This window comes from Mercenaria mercenaria, unplaced genomic scaffold (assembly GCF_021730395.1).
Source record: "Mercenaria mercenaria strain notata unplaced genomic scaffold, MADL_Memer_1 contig_2405, whole genome shotgun sequence".
Lineage (NCBI taxonomy): Eukaryota > Metazoa > Mollusca > Bivalvia > Venerida > Veneridae > Mercenaria > Mercenaria mercenaria.
Window position 1 is genome coordinate 1 of NW_026460464.1, and position 20,901 is coordinate 20,901.

The 20,901-nt window shown below is 34.9% G+C and overlaps 1 protein-coding gene across 1 annotated transcript; it reads left to right on the forward strand.

Annotated features, from left to right (window-relative positions):
• Nucleotides 1-4,836: 4,836 nt before the first annotated feature.
• On the forward strand, nt 4,837-20,564 carry LOC128552351 (peroxisomal ATPase PEX6-like; the record flags this gene model as incomplete). Its single annotated transcript, XM_053533379.1, has 7 exons — nt 4,837-4,979; nt 6,322-6,470; nt 7,548-7,668; nt 8,691-8,763; nt 17,095-17,172; nt 20,019-20,170; nt 20,463-20,564. Coding segments are annotated over 7 exons (818 nt in total), but the record flags the coding sequence as incomplete, so codon positions are not given.
• Between the last annotated feature and the right edge of the window lie 337 nt (nt 20,565-20,901).

Here is a 20,901-nt window from a genome sequence, read left to right on the forward strand (position 1 = left end):
AGAATGTTCACCTTGATGATATATAGGTCAAGTTCGAAACTGGGTCACGTGTGGTCAAAAGCTAGGTCCGTAGGTATAAAAATAGAAAAACCTTGTGACCTCTCTAGAGGCCATATATTTCATAAGATCTTCATGAAAATTGGTCAGAATGTTCACCTTGATGATTTCTAGGCCAAGTACGAAACTGGGTCACATGCGGTCAAAAACTAGGTCAGTAGGTCAGATAATAGAAAAACCTTGTGACCTCTCTAAAGGCCATATTTTTCATGGGATCTGTATGAAAGTTGGTCTGAATGTTTGTCTTGATGATATCTAGGTCAAGAACGAAACTGGGTCACGTGCGGTCAAAAACTAGGTCAGTAGGTCTAAAAATAGAAAAACCTTGTGACCTCTCTAGAGGCCATACTTGTGAATGGATCTTCAGGTAAAGTTCGAAAGTGGGTCACGTCTCCAAAAAGTAGGTCAGTAGGTCAAATAATGAAAAAACCTTGTGACCTCTCTAGAGGTCATATTTTTCATTGGATCTGTATGAAAGTTGGTCTGAATGTTTATCTTGATGATATATACCCATGCGAAAATGGAACAGGAAATCCTGGGATTATCCCAGGAAGTCGCAGGACTATCCTGGGATAATGTCCTGAAAATATCTCAGGAATTCCTGGGATAGTCCTGGGACTTTTCACACCGTTAAATGGGAATGGGACAATCCCAGGATTTTCCTATGAACAGGAAAAAAACAGGACATCTGAGAATTCCAATCCTGCTATCCTGAAAATCCCAGAAATGTCCTGAGATTTCCTGAAGGCAGGACATAAAAGTATAATATTGTCCTGTTCTCAGGAAATCCCAGGAATTCTTGAAGTCAGGATATCCCAGGACAATTGTCCTGTCTTCAGGAAATCCCAGGAATTCCTGATGACAAGAAATCTCAGGACAATTGTCCTGTCTTCAGGAAACCCCAGAACATGTAACTGAATACCTTGTAAACATGATTTGAAATTATCTTTGGCGGGAAATACAGTTAACAAATTGACTGTTAAAGTTCAATAGTATTTACAGTAAGAATATAAGGATTACCATTTCCTAATATTGAAAAATATTTTGTAGTTAAAAGGCATACATCATATACATTGAAACAATACAACCTGTCATAGCAGAAATGTTAATTTCTTGGCACATCTTAAATCAGCTCAAATATGTGCACTCATGGCAAAAAAAAACTAGGTGAAAGTACTACTATTTAGTCTAGAATCATCAAATTATGAGCTTCATACTGAGCTTCATACTGAGCAAGGCCCGCCCGCTTAGCTCAGTAGGTAAGAGCGTTGGTCTACGGATCGCGGGGTCGTGAGTTCGATCCTTGGGCGGGGCGTATGTTCTCCGTGACTATTTGATAAACGACATTGTGTCTGAAATCATTAGTCCTCCACCTCTGATTCATGTGGGGAAGTTGGCAGTTACTTGCGGAGAACAGGTTTGTACTGGTACAAAATCCAGGAACACTGGTTAGGTTAACTGCCCGCCGTTACATGACTGAAACTGTTGAAAAACAGCGTTAAACCCAAAACAAACAAACAAACAAATCATACTGAGCAAAAAGCTCTTATCATTCTATGATCTGTTCACTAGAGTGAAACCGTCTTTGATCAAATTTGCATGTACAGATAACCTAAACTGTAGTAACGCATTTCACTTTTTAATGCTCTGACGGATTTTAAAGAAAACTACTTTTCTAAATAACTTATTGTTTTGTAAAATCATTTAATGAAGGAGTACATTTAGTATTATTTCTAAAAGTTTATATAGAAATAATTTGCTAACTTACCACAAATTTATAGAATATATTCCTGTTACACTGACAACACCACAATCAGAAGTACTTAATGATACAGTTTCTCCCAGAACATGGGTCTTCAACACCAGGATGTAATTAACTTATTACACCATTACAAGATCATGTTTCAAATTAATTACCATCTTTCAATCTGTATCTTTTAGAAAAAGTCCTGTCTTTTTCCTGTGAACAGGACAATTTTTCTATCAAAAGTCGTGTCTTTTAGTGTTAAAGTCCTGTCTTCAGGACTTTCTTGCAGCTTTGCTTAAAGAATCCCAGGATATCACAGGATAATCCTGGGATTTCCTGAGAACAGGAAAATATTTCTGCACGGGCAGGTCAGGTTTGAAATTGGGTCAACTGTGATCAAAAACTAGGTCAGTAGGTCTTAAAATAGAAAAACCTTGTGACCTCTCTAGAGGCCGTACCCTTGAATGGATCTTCATGAAAATTGGTCAGAATGTTCACCTTGATGATATCTAGGTCAAATTTGAAACTGGGTCATGTGCCATCAAAAACTAAGTCAGTAGGTCAAATAATAAAAAAAACCTTGTGACCTCTCTAGAGGCCATACTTTTCATGGGATCTGTATGAAAGTTGGTCTGAATGTTCATCTTGATGATATCTAGGTCAAGTTTGAAACTGGGTCAACTGCGGTCAAAAACTAGGTCAGTAGGTCTAAAATTAGAAAAATATTTTGACCTCTCTAGAGGCCATATTTTTCAATGAATCTTCATGAAAATTGGTCAGAATTTTTATCTTGATGATATTTAGGTCAAGTTCAAAACTGGGTCACATGAGCTCAAAAACTAGGTCACTATTTCAAATAATAGAAAAAATGACGTCATACTCGAAACTGGGTCATGTGGGAACAGGTGAGCGATTCAGGACCATTATGGTCCTCTTGTTATAATAGTGAAATATACATTTTTGTCCATTGGATTGGCATTATTGATGATATTATAAATTTGAAAAAGATCCTACTACCATTGTTAGAGACCTTTAGAATGGTGTGTACTATAAATTTATACATGTATCTGGAATCGTGCAAAGTAAAACTACAATACAGGAAGAGATCCTGTAAGGGATTAGGTAGGTGAAACAGTAGTATGTCTTATTTTGAAGGAAAATGAATACTTTATTGAATTCCTACTCTACTGACAAGCAAGCATAATATTCAGGTGGAATCTTTTATGCTGGAAGAGATTTGTAAATGAAATGGAATTTTGCCAAAGTTACAGATGAATCATAGTTGAAGATGATAGCAATGGTTTAAGTGTACATGTATTAACTATGACATATTAGAAAAATGATTGTCATACCACTGGCTTTCAGAAAGTAGGTGGTTCTACCCTGGTGACTGTACATAGCTACAATGATGCTAACTGGTTCATAGTGGTTTTTAGCTCACTTGTCACAAAGTGACAAGTTGAGCTATTGTGACTGCTTGATGTCCGTCGTCCGTCAACAATTTCTAAAAAAAATTCTTCTTGAAAACCACTGGGCAGAATTACACCAAACTTCACAGGAATGATCCTTGGGTGGCCCCCTTTCAAAATTGTCAAAGAATTTAATTTCATGCAGAACTCTGGTTGCCATGGCAACCGAAAGGAAAAACTTTAAAAATCTTCTTGTCCAAAACCACAAGGCCTAGGGCTTTGATGTCTGGTGTGTAGCATCATGTAGTGGTCCTCTACCAAAACTGTTCAAATTATCCCCCTGGGGTCAAATATGGCCCCGCCCCGGGGTCACATGGTTTATATAGACTTATATAGGGAAAACTTTGAAAATCTTCTTGTACAAAACCACATGGCCTAGGGCTTTGATATTTGGTATGTAGCATCCTCTAGTGGTCCTCTACCAAGATTATTCCAATTATCCCCCTAGGGTCAAATATGGCCCCGCCCCGGGGGTCACATGGTTTATATAGACTTATATAGGGAAAACTTTGAAAATCTTCTTGTACAAAACCACATGGCCTAGGGCTTTGATATTTGGTATGTAGCATCATCTAGTGATCCTCTACCAAGGTTGTTCAAATTATCCCCCTAGGGTCAAATGTGGCCCCGCCCGGGAGGTCCCAAGTTTTACATAGACTTATATAGGAAAAAAAGTTTAAAAATCTTCTTGTCTGAAACCACAACACTTAGACCTTTGATATTTGGTTTGTAGCATTGTCTTATGGTCCTCAACCAAATTGTTCAAATTGTACCCCTTGGATGAAAAGAGGCCCTGCCCTGGGGGTCCCAAGTTTTATATAGACTTATATAGGAAAAAGCTTTAAAAATCTTCTTGTCTGAAACCATATGACCTAGGCTTTTGATATTTGGTATGATGCATTGTCTAGTAGTCCTCTACCAAAATTATTCAAATTATACCCCTGGGGTTAAAGGGTTAAAAGAGCCCCCCCCCCCCCTGTGGTCACTTAGTTATTATGTGGGTTATATAGGAAAAATACTAAAAAATCATCAGATCCTATTTCAAAGACTGTTTAATTATAATTACCTGATGACCCCAAGTAATATGATGTCACTTGACTGTGACCTTGACCTACTGACCTACTTTCTTGTTTTTTAAGATACAGCCTTGAAATTTTGATGACATACACAGTTTTGCACACAAATTGTAAAACTGAATTTCATTGACCATGAATTAGACCTACTGACTTTCTTAATATTTTATCATCAGTTTGAGATTTGAAACATGTAGCTCATATTACTCAGGTGAGCGATCCAGGGTCATCATGACACTCTTGTTTCTTGATGTATCAGACTATAAAGTCCCATATTGCCTCGTTATTGTGACTTTAAATCTGGTAATATTAAAGGAACACTAGAAATGACACAGCATTGAGCATCAGAGTTTAAGGTATTATTATAATCAATTAAACTGAAAGTTTAACTTGAATTACAGTAAATGGCAATGTTATCATGTTTTAATTTTCCGTATCAGTATTATTTTCTGTTAAAAAATATACATTTTAACTGCATTATTTTTATCAGATGATCCAAACTTCTGGCAGAACACAGGAGATGATACTGAGAACAGATTTCCATGTATATACTTCAAAGTTGTGAATTTCAAGGGCTCTAAAACAACTCACAAAAATGTTATTGTGGACAGAGAGAATACCACACTGATCCAGGTAATTTAATTGTTATAAATGTATATTATATGTATTAATTTTTTTCCAGTAATTTTTCATTAACTGCGTCAGTATCAGCAAAATCGACTGTGAAATCTTTTAATTTTGTGAGCACAAATGTTTTTGCTTTGGGTCAAAACAGCTGTTTCTTGAGAATATGAAATTGTTGGATTTCAATGTTTGAAGATAAAATGTATGGAAGGTTCATCTTATATTGACTTAACCATGGAATTCACAAAAATTTGTTCCACACGAATATTAACCTTAAGCATGCTGGCGGCAAGTGATTCTGCCTTTGCAACCGGTGCAGACCAAGATCAGCTTGTACGTCCATGCAGGTTGATCATGGTCTGCACTGTTCGCTGTTCAGTCAGTAAATTTTCACCCATTTGAATAATAAGGGGTAGTGCCCAAATTGAATGATGGACCAGTCCTTATTAGAAATTTGGCACGGTTAAGGTTAATAAATTCTCAGTTTATAAGAAAGATGCCTTTAAAAGATGCATTATGATAACTGAATCAGTTAATATGTATAGGGTATCGAAAGTGAGAGTAGAGTAATAACAATGTAGAATTAGATTAAACCATGATTTTTCAAAACTTCAGAATATACTTAGAAAACTAGGCAAATAAAAAAGATAGGTACTTGTGCTCGATTTTTTTCCTAGACTGATCTGAAAAATTTGGACCTGACACAAGTTTTAATAATGGTTGTCTATTGGCAAATCACATTGTCCGTATCATTTTCACAAAATATATTTTTTCTACAATGTAGATTTTAATGACTCTTCTCACAGCCTTAAATTAAACATAACATTTTTTTTTTTTTTTGATATTGTTAAATAAAATGTTAAAAGTCTATGTCCATGTTTTTGAGATATTTCCCCTATAATATAAAGGACACTTGCATATTACAGACTGATTTTAAGACATTTTTTTTTTTTCATTATTCAACATTTCAAGCATTTTCAAATTATAGTTTAGGAAGATGGTAACATTGCCATTTGATTTTAGTTTACCAGTACCCAGTAGTCTAGACTTTATTTTACATTATCTGGATAAATGATGTTAGGCCATTACTTCCTGTTTATCAGAGATACAGAACTATACTATTATAATTATATTACTTACAGAAAATATATGTTATGCTTCAACAGTATCTGATTTTATTATACACTTTTATGCTTGTTTAAAATAACTATAAACATATCATTTATTTAAAAGCAATCTGTTTGTAAGATGTGTTTACGTGGCAAGCAAAATTTATGTTATATTTTGGCAAGCAAAATTTATGTTATACTTTGACAAGCAAAATTTATGTTATTCTTTGGTATTTTTTCAGATAGGATCAGAGCACAGCTATATACCTGTAATGATGCAGACATACCTGAGTCCCCTCCCTCAGAGTTTCTGGGACAAGGATAATCTGCCAGGACTGTCACAGTATGTCGATAAATTGGAGAACTGCATACTACCCCACCTTACATCCAGGTAATTACCATTTCCTTGTAACTTCTTAGTTTCAGATTTTTTGTAATCATTAAATGAGCTGCAGCATGAGAAAACCAACATAGTGAGTTTGCGACCAGCATGGATCCACATCAGTGTACATCCATACTGTTTGTTTATCAATGTCAGGATCCATGCTGTTTGCTTATGGTTTCTCTAATTGCAATAGGTTTTGAAAGCGAACAGCATGGATTCTGACCAGATTGCGCGAATGCGCAGGCAGGTCTGGATCTATGCTGGTCGCAAACGCACTATGTTGGTTTTCTCATGGCGCGGCTCAATTATTATATCTGCAAATACAGTTTGGAGAGGGTAGGTAGTGGCTGTCTTACTGTCGTTCATGCAGCTGGTTTGTCCCTTGCAAAACATGTATACCATTGTGTTCTTCCTGTTTTTAAAGAGATTTCATTGATGCTTCCTACACATGATCACTATGAGGTGTAGATATGTGTACCTTTTCATAATGATTTTACTAAGGTTTTTGGTTTTGATGTGTAGTCTGACAAAGCAGTATTGTAGGGGTTATTACTTGTTTTCAGTGATAGCTCGAAATAATTTGTTATTTTTATACATGTTTAGATAGATATGTTGATGAAATATGTCATTCTAAAAAAATTAATGCTGTTGATATTAACAAAAACTTGTTGCGTTCTTCTAACTACTGCCTCTGAGTTCTTTGAAATGATAATGATATATAATGAAAAAACATTGTTACATAAATGTCATAATTGATAAATCTAACAATAAATCAAAAGTATTTAATGACACAGATTTGAAGGCACAAATGATACCATTTTAAGGATGTTTAATATACAAATGAACGCCGCTGTGTAGAAACGGGCGTTAGAGCTTTGCGACCAACAAGGATCCAGATCATTGTACATCCATACTGTGTGTTTATCAATGTAAGCACTTCTATACAACCGATAAGCATACAGTACAGATGTACAGGCTGATCTTGGTCCTTACCTATTGCAGAGCCCTAACGTTGGTTTTCAAACAGCAGCACTTGGATATATTTATATATATTTAATGAGTTATGTCTGTCATCTTTTCTAGAATAGGATGCAAGTCCTTGAAATCTGTGCCCCCAGCTGTTCTTGTTGCTGGACCAGTTGGAAGTGGAAAAACTACTCTTATTGTTTCTGTTGCTAGGAAACTGGGTATACATGCATTCAAGGTAATACACCTTGTTGTAAATCATTGAATATGTTCTGATAAGGTAATATTCTGTTTTAGCATTTATATGTTACATTTGTATCTGGTGAAATTGTTGAATTTTATGAGCGTGAAATTTCATGGTTTTAGCCAAAACAGCTATTTTGTGTGGGTGTGAGTTTGTGGATTTCAATATAGAAGAATACAAGAAAGGGAAATTCATTAAATTCATTTGTTTGTGGAGATTGAATTGTGCGGATTGCTGCAATAGATATTAATGAATTAACAATAGCATTAATTGTCTTGTGAATTTATGGTTCACAACTGTTCATGCTTCATACTGGAGCAATTTAAATCTGATAGGTCCTACTAATTACAAATGTTCACTGGAAAAATTATGTTATCAAGTGAATAGTTATTGTGAAGAGATTGTTAGCTAGTGTTTGAATAAAATGTATTTTGATAGAGTGTAAAACTGTCAGAATATGTATGGGGAGCAAGTTGCCCTTTATGAGAGCTTATTAGCTCTGTTTGAAAAATGCTCTAAATGCTCTATTGTTTAGATCAAAATACCTTGGATTAGTTAGAGCATATTGCTGTGTTCAGATGCTGAGGGATTTCTGTAAGCATATGTGTTGAGAGCATATTGCTCTGAGTTTTTTTAAGAGCACAATGTTTTAAGTGAGTGTTTTGCAAAAGCAGCCATTTCTGAGGCATCATTCCAAAATACTGTTATCTTCCTTTAATTTATATAATAAAAGTGTAGATATTTCCTTACTATATGAGGTTCTGTTTGTTTCTAAAATGGACTAGTCTACTATTCAATTTGGACAGTACCATTTATTATTTGAAAGGGTGTTCATTGAAAATTTAGTGACCAAATAGCGAACAGTGCAGACCATGATCAGCCTGCACATTGGTCAGCACTGGTTGCAAAGGCAAAATCACTTGCCGCCAGCAAGGTTAAGCATAGGTGAGAAAGTGATTGTAAACAAAGACAATATATTAATTCCATGGAAACTGATTTCTTTTCTTTTTTTACAGGTGAATTGTCACGCTTTGTTTGGTGAGTCATCTGGTACGACAGAGGCTAAGATGAAAAACGCATTCAATGCAGGTAGCGACTTAAATTTTTGATTTGTCACATTAAAAACCATTATTTAAGGACCAGAATTATGAATCATAAGAATAATAATAAACACAAATTCTGAAATACACTTCCTTTTAATTTCTTAAACACTGACAAATATTTCATTTACAAATTGGTGATTCAATATCACTTCAAGTTATGCAAATTATTCATTGACAATTTAATAAGTTTGGATAATTTGTGGCCGCATCTTTCTGTCTACATGTAAGCCTGAATTTTGTCACATAAAATGACCCAGGAAAGACAATGTAATGAAAATTCTAACAACCGAGGACCAATCATGCCTGCACACTTGAATAAACTTTACACAAAATTTCTGCGGCGCTATATATTTATCTATCTGGACAATAGCTATATTTCTGCCGTGTACACTGCACTTTGTCATGTACAATATACGTACCATAATTTCACACCCATTTCAGTCATACAATATGGACTAGCAATACAACAAAAGTACACTGATTTAGCAACATTTCTACCTTGCAAAATAGTGACTGGCAATATGTCTGCCGTGTACAATACATGTATAATAAATTAGCAATAATTCTGCCGTGCACAATACGGACTAGCAATATTTCTGCCGTGTACAATACACGTATAATAAATTAGCAATATTTCTGCCGTGCACAATACACGTATAATAAATTAGCAATACTTCTGCCGTGCACACTACGGACTAGCAATATATCTGCCGTGTACAATACACGTAAATAATTTAGCAATATTTCAGCTGTGCACCATACGGACTAGCAATATTTTTGCCGTGTACAATACACGTAAATAATTTAGCAATATTTCAGCTGTGCACAATACGGACTAGCAATATGTTTGCCCTGTACAATACACGTAAATAATTTAGCAATATTTCAGCCATGTACAATACACGTACAATAATTTACCAATATTTCTGCCATACAATACGACACAGACACTAGCATTTTTCTGCGAACACTATATCAATATTCGGTCCTATCGAAAGGAAATTTACAATGCCAAAGAGACACATAGGAGATACCAAGCCTAGCAACAGCTTGTGGGCAAAACCCAGTGCTCACAGAAAAAACTAAATTTTGAAATGTACTCCAGCAACTTCACCAGATCGAAGAATATTCCACCTAAGTAAGACCAACGACACAGACAAGTAATTGCTAGGATATTTATTTAACAAAATGATCCCCGGCTGTCAGAATTTTCCGCCACAATAAATTTACTTTATAAATTTATCCCCCAAAATTCAAAGCCGGGATAATAGTATATCTAAATTTACTGAATGTAAATTTATACTAAATGTATATCAAAATTACTCAGTCCAAATCCTGAATATCTCAATTAACTTCTGTATTAAAAATTCCAGGGGAAGTAGTATACTAATTACAATGAACAAAATAGTTCCCCTAGACCAAATGGACCCTTCGTGATGCAAATCTGACAGGCATTCCGATTTATCTCTGTCAAGGTATCACACTCAACAGTAAAACAATCTGAGTGCTAACTAATTAGCCTATTCATAACCAGTAGTTTATCTAGATGCTCCATATGTTATAAATTTCAAACTTATAATGACCTGATGAAAGGTTCATATTGTAATAGTAGCTATCCAGAAGTGAGTTTTTCAAATCCATGTCGGTTTAAAAACTATCAATGTTTAACCTTTATATACATAAAATATTTCTGAATCATTGGATTTACAGCCAGACAGATACTTTACTCAAGAAAGATAATAACATGTTAACTCATTATCATATTATGTATTGGATTTATAAAATTATCATGTTTATGAATATGAAAATATAATTATAAAACCACAAACTTCTATAAGCAACAGCATTGTTACCAATTAAGTTGTACTACCAATTAGAAAACAAATTAATGTGATCCAATATTACCAAATAACTTAAAGAACATGCATTATATCAAAACTGACATCTGTATATTAATCATTTTTAATCACAATACATTGTATAATAACGAACCCTTTATTTTCAGTCACAGAAAAATTATATGAATGATTACGCATCGAGTAACCACAACTTCTCATTATTTTCACACTGTAACCTTTTAAAGTTTGATGGCACTTATCGATTTAAATAATGATTTCATTTCAACATTTTTTATATTGTCCTCAATTTAATATGCAATTAAATTGTAACATTTACATACTGAATGAGTCAATTAAGCTCAAGCTGCATTATAACCATCCCCATGTTGAACAAATTTACAGACTAATACAATGGCTGCTATGAGCAGATTTCCAGTAAAAAGTAGCAGATTTCAATTATTTTATCAACTGAAATGACATTAATGATTATAGAAGCATTTTAAACAGATGATAAATGGGGTCCTAAAAAGTCCCAAACACAAACCTGAATATATACACAGTGTTTGCTGTTAACAAAAATTCTATAACCGTTTTGCTCAAAACTGCTTACATTCAGTCTTAGAACACTAAAGAATTAGTGCAATCAACGAAGAAAATTTGCATGACCCTTTCTCACGGGAAAACTAATGATTCAGTTTGACTTCAGTTTCTAGCAGAACATGTATATTTAGTGTTTATATATAAACAGACTACAACTAATAAACGATCCATGGGTAAACATTTGTCAACAAATTATTTATGTAAACAAGAATTCAATATACATTGTACATTTGTACTTTTAAGTTTTTCATCAGTCTTCAAATTTTTCTGTTAACAGCATATTAACACGCTCTCAGTATAGATATAACGCAAATTTACTTTGCAATAAATGACCTACATATTCCTACGGTAATAAGCGACATGTGAAGTTATCACTTTATATACTCTAAGCACTTGGGTTTTTACAAGAAAATTATAAGAAGTAGTTAATCGATAACCTGGTGAAATAAAGTTTCCAATATGTTCCTCAACATTCCAACCCTTGGTAGATACTGCGGGAAAACAAAATCATAGACTTACTAAGATATAGTAATATACTTTATATATACAACAAAAATTGAAGCCACCACCTATCAAAAGGGGACTAAATGAGAGTCTTCTATATTTGTCAATAACTTAAATGAATACTATTTTTGATGGTTATCAAACAATTAGCAGATAGGTCCATACTTCTGTACATAAATACTGCTTAACACAATTACTGTACATGTAACAAAAAGAATGCAAACCTGTGTCAAACAGAATTAAAATTACCATTCATAATTTTCTCATGCCCGAAACATTGTAAAAAATTATTCATTTGATTTAGGTAACGATTGCATTTTACTCACTTGGACGCATTTTGTAAAATCTCAAACTATAAATACAATCAAACCATTAAATACATTTAATATTTCAATGAAACTTGAAAGTTTTGTACTATAGCATCACCCGAGACATGTGAATTCAAAATTTCTTTTCCAATTTATATTGAACAACAGAACCAAATTTATGTTCAATTTTATATTCCTAAATTATCTTTATGGGCTATGCATGCCTTTGCAAAATGCAGATCTGAAAAATGTAATTCAAACCGAAAGTAAAGGGATTTAAACGTACCACTGTATCTTCTGATTGAAATAGTAGGTTCTCATGTAAAACAAAAAATATCAATTGATGCTTTGTCTATATTACTTCTATAAATCCTGGTACAAATGTACCTAACAAAAAGACCCCAGACAGTCCGCAATGTTGCCTCCCCTAATTGGCTGTCCTAGTTCAAATGTCTTTGTAACAATGACTTCTCTGATATATCTATATTAAGGAGTATTTTAATGACAAAGCATAAAAAAGTGCATTACTCAACTTTTTTGCTATGTATATTTATGTTTGTTTACCATTTTCTTTCCTGCAACTGTAATCCACTTAACACTAAAGGCAGTATTAATGTTATTTGTGGCAGTAATGTTACATAATTATACCTTTATATACGCTCAGCATACTGCCTATAACTTCACTGCTGCCTTTACATATTGAAACCGGTGTCGGGGTAAAATATCTAACCGGTGTCAGGGTAAATATCTCTACTCACTTTTCATATCGAAGATTAAAGTCTTTGTTTAAATTATGTGTAAATTCAACCCATTCAAAATTCTACGTGTATCTTATATGTTTGCTTCATTATTTACCATGTAAGTCAGACCAGTATTAAACCACATATTAACATGTTTTCCCTTAAAAATATTTCCGTTTCAAAATCAAATTCATGACCGCGGTATCGCGTAATATATCCAGCTGAGAAATAGTAACAGACACACCACACCCTACACGTTCATTCCATTATCTCTATATTTGTAAGCCTGAATTATTTCTTCAAACCAGTGATAGAAAGCAATATGTTTGCTTCACAGAGACGACATTATTTTTCGTCCATTGCGTGTTATATTACCTGTAATTTTCTCCGAATCAGGAACATTCAACACGTCAATACGTTGCTCCTCTAGATTAACAGGATGTCCAGCCTTCCTGCAAAAGCTTTTAATATGGCCCGATAGTTTAATTTCACAAGATGAAATCAGATTTAAATTAAAGAATTTTGTGTCTGTTTCATCTGCCATGTTTGCAATTGATAATGTGACGTCAGAGATAGTTTTGCTGTTGAAACCGAAGCATTCCAAATGGCATACATATGTAATGACAATGTCTAAAAATAGCATTTATCTAAAAATAAAAACGAGAAAAAAACCAGATAATTCCTGACCTAAATAATTTCGGATTTATTTTCATTCGAAAATAATCACTATTATTTAAGGACTTGAATTATACACAATGAACCAGAATTCTTTGAAAAACCTGTTTTAATTATTTGAAACTGATTCACAAAAACATACTGTATAATACTTAGTTATCAATAACAAGACATACTTTGTTATCAATAACAAGACATTAATAAAGTCCCTAACACAAGTTTGGATAGTTTATGGCCGCATCTTTCTGACAATAATTGTTTTAGCCTGAATTTTGTCACACGCTATGACCCAGGCCAAGAAAATGTAATGAAAATTCTAACAACCGAGGACCAAAATTGCCTACACCCTCAAGTAAACTTAAAATTAGCTATGTTTCTGCCATGCACTAAATCAGTACAATAAATTAGCAAGACTATAATAATATTTCTGTTGTGCAAAATTAAACCTTCACAAGGAAGGATAATACTTTAATAATAGCAAAAATTCAGGTGTGTACAATGCACATGCCACCGTTTAATAACAGTTACATAATCATTCTTCCGCGCACAATACGTGTAAAGTACTCGGACAACAATTTAGCAATATTTTGCCATACAATATGGCACAGACAATAGCAAAACACAATGTATAGGTCATGCATAATATCCGGACAATAATTTATCAGTATTTCGGCCATACAATATGGCACATACAATAGCAAAACACAATGTATCTGTCATGCATAATACTCGGACAATAATTTAGCAACATTTCGGTCGACAAAAACCAATTTCATGCCAACACTATAGAATTATTCGGCAGTGACAAGCACCCAGCAATTAATCAGGCAGTAGCAATTGGCCGGTGCACAATAGCAAAAATTTTAATGGCAATAGCTATATTTAGCACTGTGATGTCCTATCCATGTGAAAATTATAATGCCAAAGAGACACCTAGGAGATACCAAGTATAGCAACAACTTGTGGGCAAAACCCAGTGCTCACAGAAAAAACTAAATTTTGAAATGTAATCGAGCAAGTTCACCAGATCATTGGACATTCCGCCGAAGCGGACCAACAAGCCAGTAAAGTATTGCTAGATTATTACCTAACCAAAATCAAGCTAATGCAAACATCCACTTCCATGAATATCCCACCTAATATTATAGGCCGTGAAAGCAAATGTTGACTAAGTGTACAAGCACAAATGACCCTCGGCCGTCAGAATCCTCAATTAAGATGCGACAAGTACCTTTACTTCAAATTACGGTTAAAATATGATTTATAACATTGCTAAAGAACACCCTACAAAACAAACACTTCTTAACATTCATCAATTTCAGCAATGTCACGTAGTTAATACCTGTTCGTTTGTAAACAATGCTTGAACATGCAAGCATAATAACATTAAAAAATTGAATAATTCAGGAGTTTCAATATAAAACAGTTTCAACAGAAATAATTAAGCACACGAATAGCAAAACAAAATAATAACACACATATTTATAAAATGTCTATTCTGATACTGAAGTAAAACACTCGAAATATCGTATGTATTATGACTAATAAACATACTAAAACAAAATTATGTTGTTCATTTTTGTTCATAACACATTTTCTGTCTATAGAATGTCCTAACATCCCATGTACCATCTGTCTCAAACCACACTCTTAGGTTCAACACGTTACTAAAGGCGAATTAAAATCCACCTAAATGTTCATGCCTACAATACCGCTATGAAAATTGTTCTGTTGTTGCTTCCACTTAAGATCTGTTTACTGACGTTACCTAAGTTTATACAGTGTTAACGGATATATCCGGCCTCACATAGCACTGTTATATACTAAGTCATTTGGTCCATATGCACATTGTTCTATTGCTGCCTCACACACGAAAAGTTTATATTACTGCAAACTGATGTATTAAGCCCGATATCGCTTAGGTATATACAAAAATCTGTAATTGATTGACCAGAAAATTGTTCTTCTGCTGCCTCCGCAAACGAAAATGCTATTTATACTGCTAACCAATGTATTAAGCCTGATACAGCTTTGGTATATACGAAGTCTGTAGTTGCTTGATAAGAAAATTGTTCTGTTGCTGCCTCCGCAAATGAAAAGTTAATTATGCTGCTAACTGCTATTTTAAGCCCGATATAGCTCCAATGTATCCGAAATCCTTTATCATTTATATAGATACGAAAATTGCTCTGCTGTTGCCTCCACAAAGGAAAAGTTTATTTATGCTGCCAACCGATATTATGAGTATGATATAACTCTGATGTCTATAAGTTTTGTACTATGATGATGCCCTATGGAACTAAATTTCTAGACTTTCAAATTCTAGTGATTCCTGATGACCACAAATCGACTGAATGTAAATTGAAATTCCCAGTATTGTAATCAGGTACATGTCCTGGTTGAATAACAGGTCTGCAACCAGAACAACTGAATATATTCCATAAAGGTAGGGTTCATCACCAGACAACATCAGACCTCACAATTTGGCAGCCTGAAAATATATAACTGACAGCAGTATCTTTGTAAAAGTAACAAAGTCAATATATCATGTTATGGTTTATCACATAATAAATACATATATATATATCCATATGCATGTGAAGGGTGTGGCAGGTGGTAATTTCGTGTCTATTACACCAGCTGATCGAAACATGTGAACTGCCCGAATGACTCCAAATAATGTTGTGACGTCACTGACAAAAATGTGCGGTTAAAACCGAAAGATTCCAAATAGACATCGATTATACTTTGTTACTTCCCTTGATCTAAGGCTAATTTTCTTACGAATGACGTAAGCGTCTATTATTGTTGTCAACATGACAAAAAACAAAATTAATTCTTGCCTAAATAAACGCGAGTTATTTCTATTCAGAAAATAATCGGTATTATTATTATAAATAAATATTATAAAAACCATTTTGTTTATTACTTCAGTACCCAGTATTCTTTCTCTCAACATTTATTTTCATACATACACCAGAATCTTCTGACATATTGTCAGTGTGAACACTATTTGAATGTTGTACTACAAAATGTCCATTATGACATAGCATTTTACTCTATGATTAAAACAGTTAAGAGGGCAATGAATAAGAAATTATTTAAAAACTCAAATTCATTTCTAAAGGAACCGTTTGGAAATTTTGACAATGTTTGGTAAATTTGTTCATGAGAAATACAGGTCAATGAAAATTTAGTTCTAGTTGTAAAGTAACTCCATTTTGCCATTATTGAAAAATTGCAGAACGTGATTTTCATTCTTTATAACATGAATTATATTGTTTGAAAGAAATAAAGTAAAGAAAAACTTACACTAAGTTGCAAGTGCCTGTACCACTGTGTAGTTATCGAGATGACATATGAGCCGTGCCATGAGAAAACCAACATAGTGGCTTTGCGACCAGCATGGATCCAGACCAGCCTGCGCATCCGCACAGTCTGGCCAGGATCCATGCTGTTCGCTTTCAAAACCTATTGGAATTAGAGAAACTGTTAGCGAACAGCATGGATCCTGACCAGACTGCGCGGATGCGCAGGCTGGTCTGGATCCATGCTGGTCGCAAAGCCACTATGTTGGTTTTCCCATGGCATGGCTCATATTAGTTTTTTATGTAGGTAATCATATATCACATGACTGGTATAACTATTTCAGCTGGGCTTTATTCACCGTGCATTTTGTTGTTACAAAGCATCCATGCCCTGGGTAGGGACAGGGACGGCAATACTGAAGGTAATTTGTGATTTCATTGAATATAACGGCATTTTGATTAGATTGTAGTAGAAGTCTGCATGTTAATTTGTAGTGGTCAGATATGAAACACTGACAGTCTGTTAACCTTTAACTTGCTGGCGGTAAATTGTTCTGCCTTTGCGACTAGTGCAGACTAAGCTCAGCCTGCACATCCTTTTACATATCTTTCTATTATTACACAAAATCTTCAACTGCAGTAGGCTATAAGACAAGAGTTATACATAGAAAGTATTTTGATTAGGTGGGGTCCTCCCGGTCCTGATGTCCTAGTTATGAATAGGGAAGCAGGTACAAGTCCACTGGTAACCTCTAGTTTTGTAGTCTTGGGCTAGAGATCAGTGACTTCTAAAAATGAGCTGTAGCAACACACTTAGTGCAGGAATGATTATATTTGAATGAACTTGAACCTGCAATTAATATGAGTGTCTTGTACTGTATTATATTCCTCACAGCTGGCATTGTTACTTGTTCAGTAACCTCTTTTATGTATACCATTTAAGAAATTACTAGTAATGGAGATGAGAAGTGCATATGTATTTTCTTGTTCAGGTAATTTGAATCAGGTTATGAACTTAGTCTACTAGTTGTATTGGGGTGAGGGGGATGGGGGTGCAGGGGTTGTATGCAGATAGGAATAGACTTTTTTCCAGAGTAAGAAAATGTGTGAAACCAAACTTTGTTTGCCTATGAATATTTAAAACTTTTTAGCTCACCTGTCACAAAGTGACAAGGTGAGCTTTTGTGATCGCGCGGTGTCCGTCGTCCGTCCGTCCGTCCGTGCGTGCGTCCGTCCGTCCGTAAACTTTTGCTTGTGACCACTCTAGAGGTCACATTTTTCATGGGATCTTTATGAAAGTTGGTCAGAATGTTCATCTTGATGATATCTAGGTCAAGTTCGAAACTGGGTCACGTGCGGTCAAAAACTAGGTCAGTAGGTCTAAAAATAGAAAAACCTTGTGACCACTCTAGAGGTCACATTTTTCTTGGGATCTTCATGAAAATTAATCAGAATGTTCATCTTGATGATATCTAGGTCAAGTTCGAAACTGGGTCACGTGTGGTCAAAAACTAGGTCAGTAGGTCTAAAAATAGAAAAACCTTGTGACCACTCTAGAGGTCACATTTTTCATGGGATCTTTATGAAAGTTGGTCAGAATGTTCATCTTGATGATATCTAGGTCAAGTTCGAAACTGGGTCACGTGCCATCAAAAACTAGGTCAGTAGGTCTAAAAATAGAAAAACCTTGTGACCTCTCTAGAGGCCATATATTTCACAAGATCTTCATGAAAATTGGTCAGAACGTTCACCTTGATGATATCTAGGTCAAGTTCGAAACTCGGTTACGTGCCATCAAAAACTAGGTCAGTAGGTCAAATAATAGAAAAACCTTGTGACCTCTCTAAAGGCCATATTTTTCATGGGATCTGTATGAAAGTTGGTCTGAATGTTCATCTTGAAGATATCTAGGTCAAGTTCGAAACTGGGTCACGTGCTATCAAAAACTAGGTCAGTAGGTCTAAAAATAGAAAAACCTTGTGACCTCTCTAGAGGCCATATATTTCATGACATCTTCATGAAAATTGGTCAGAATGTTCACCTTGATGATATCTAGGTCAAATTCGAAAGTGGGTCATGTGCCATCAAAAACTAGGTCAGTAGGTCAAATAATAGAAAAACCTTGTGAGCTCTCTAGAGGCCATATTTTTCATGGGATCTGTATGAAAGTTAATCTGAATGTTCATCTTGATGATATCTAGGTCAAGTTCGAAAGTGGGTCACATGCCATCAAAAACTAGGTCAGTAGGTCAAATAATAGAAAAACCTTGTGACCTCTCTAAAGGCCATATTTTTCATTGGATCTGTATGAAAATTGGTCTGAATGTTCATCTTGATGATATCTAGGTCAAGTTCGAAACAGGGTCATGTGCGGTCAAAAACTAGGTCAGTAGGTCTAAAAATAGAAAAACCTTGTGACCTCTCTAGAGGCCATACTTGTGAATGTATCTCCATAAAAATTGGTCAGAATGTTCACCTTGATGATATCTAGGTCAAGTTTGAAACTGGATCACGTGCCATAAAAAACTAGGTCAGTAGGTCAAATAATAAAAAACCTTGTGACCTCTCTAGAGGCCATACTTTTCATGAGATCTTCATGAAAATTAGTGAGAATGTTCACCTTGATGATATCTAGGTAAAGTTCAAAACAGGGTCACGTATGAAAGTTGGTTTGAATGTTCATCTTGATGATATCTAGGTCAAGTTTGAAACTGAGTCAACTGTGGTCAAAAACTAGGTCAGTAGGTCTAAAATTATTAAAATCTTTTGACCTCTCTAGAGGCCATATTTTTCAATGGATCTTCATGAAAATTGATCTGAATGTTCACCTTGATGATATCTAGATCAGTTTTGAAACTGGGTCATGTGCGGTCAAAAACTAGGCCAGTAGGTATAAAAATAGAAAAACCTTGTGACCTCTCTAGAGGCCATATTTTTCATGAGATCTTCATGAAAATTAGTGAGAATGTTCACCTTGATGATATCTAGGTAAAGTTCAAAACAGGGTCACGTACCTTTGAAAACTAGGTCAATAGGTCAAATAATAGAAAAACCTAGAGACCATATTTTTCAATGGATCTTCATGAAAATTGGTCAGAATTTTTATCTTGATAATATCTAGGTCAAGTTCAAAACTGGGTCACATGAGCTCAAAAACTAGGTCACTATATCAAATAATAGAAAAAACGACGTCATACTCAAAAATGGGTCATGTGGGAAGAGGTGAGCGATTCAGGACCATCATGGTCCTCTTGTTTCATAATTCCAGACCCACGTGTTGCGAGCAGTTTTCTCAGCAATGTCATGCAGTTAAAAAATGATCTACAGCAGTACCCAATGATCGTCGTGGCAACCACACACTCCAACAAAGATCTCACACATGACATGCTTGAGTGCTTCCTACACCAAGTCCAGATCGAGGTAACATGCCATCAATTCCTAAAATTAAAGTTTTACAGAAAAAGATGTTTTCTTACATTGTATTTGTAAAGAATTATATATCACCTAGCCAAGTAATTTGTCTCAATATTACATCTCTTAGTGGCAAAATTTCAAAGACTGTAAGTACACAATCTCTTAAACAATCTAGTTTTCCTAGTAAGATGAATGTTAAAAAGTCTAGTGACCAAAAAGTCATGGTGACCTACTTCTAGAAATATGTTTTCTTGAAATAGTAATGGTTGTACATTGTACCAGTTTAAACTTACTTTAGGTTCCAAACGAGCACGAGAGAGGGGAAATTGTTGATTCCCTGCTGCAGACCATCAACTACAGTGGAAATATTTCTATATCATATATAGCTCAGAGAACAGCTGTAAGTTGTTGGGTGGGGGGGGGGGGGAATCCACACCTTTCACTTATATAGTCTGAAAAGAAACCTCACTTTTTTGCATGTTGAGATGGAGAAGTGCTTAAGCACATTACCAGTTCATAAAAAGTCATTTTTAATGGGAAGAGAATTATTACTGACAAGTCAACATTAAACAAGGTTTTGGTGTTGTGGACGAAACGTTGGAGGCTCACTTGGAGGTTGCATGTTCAAATCCCAGTGTGGTATAAGACTGCACATCCTGATAGAACAGCAGAACTGATTTTCCCTGGAAGCCTGCCTAAAGTTTATTCAAATAAACTAGGTTCACAAAATAAAGCTG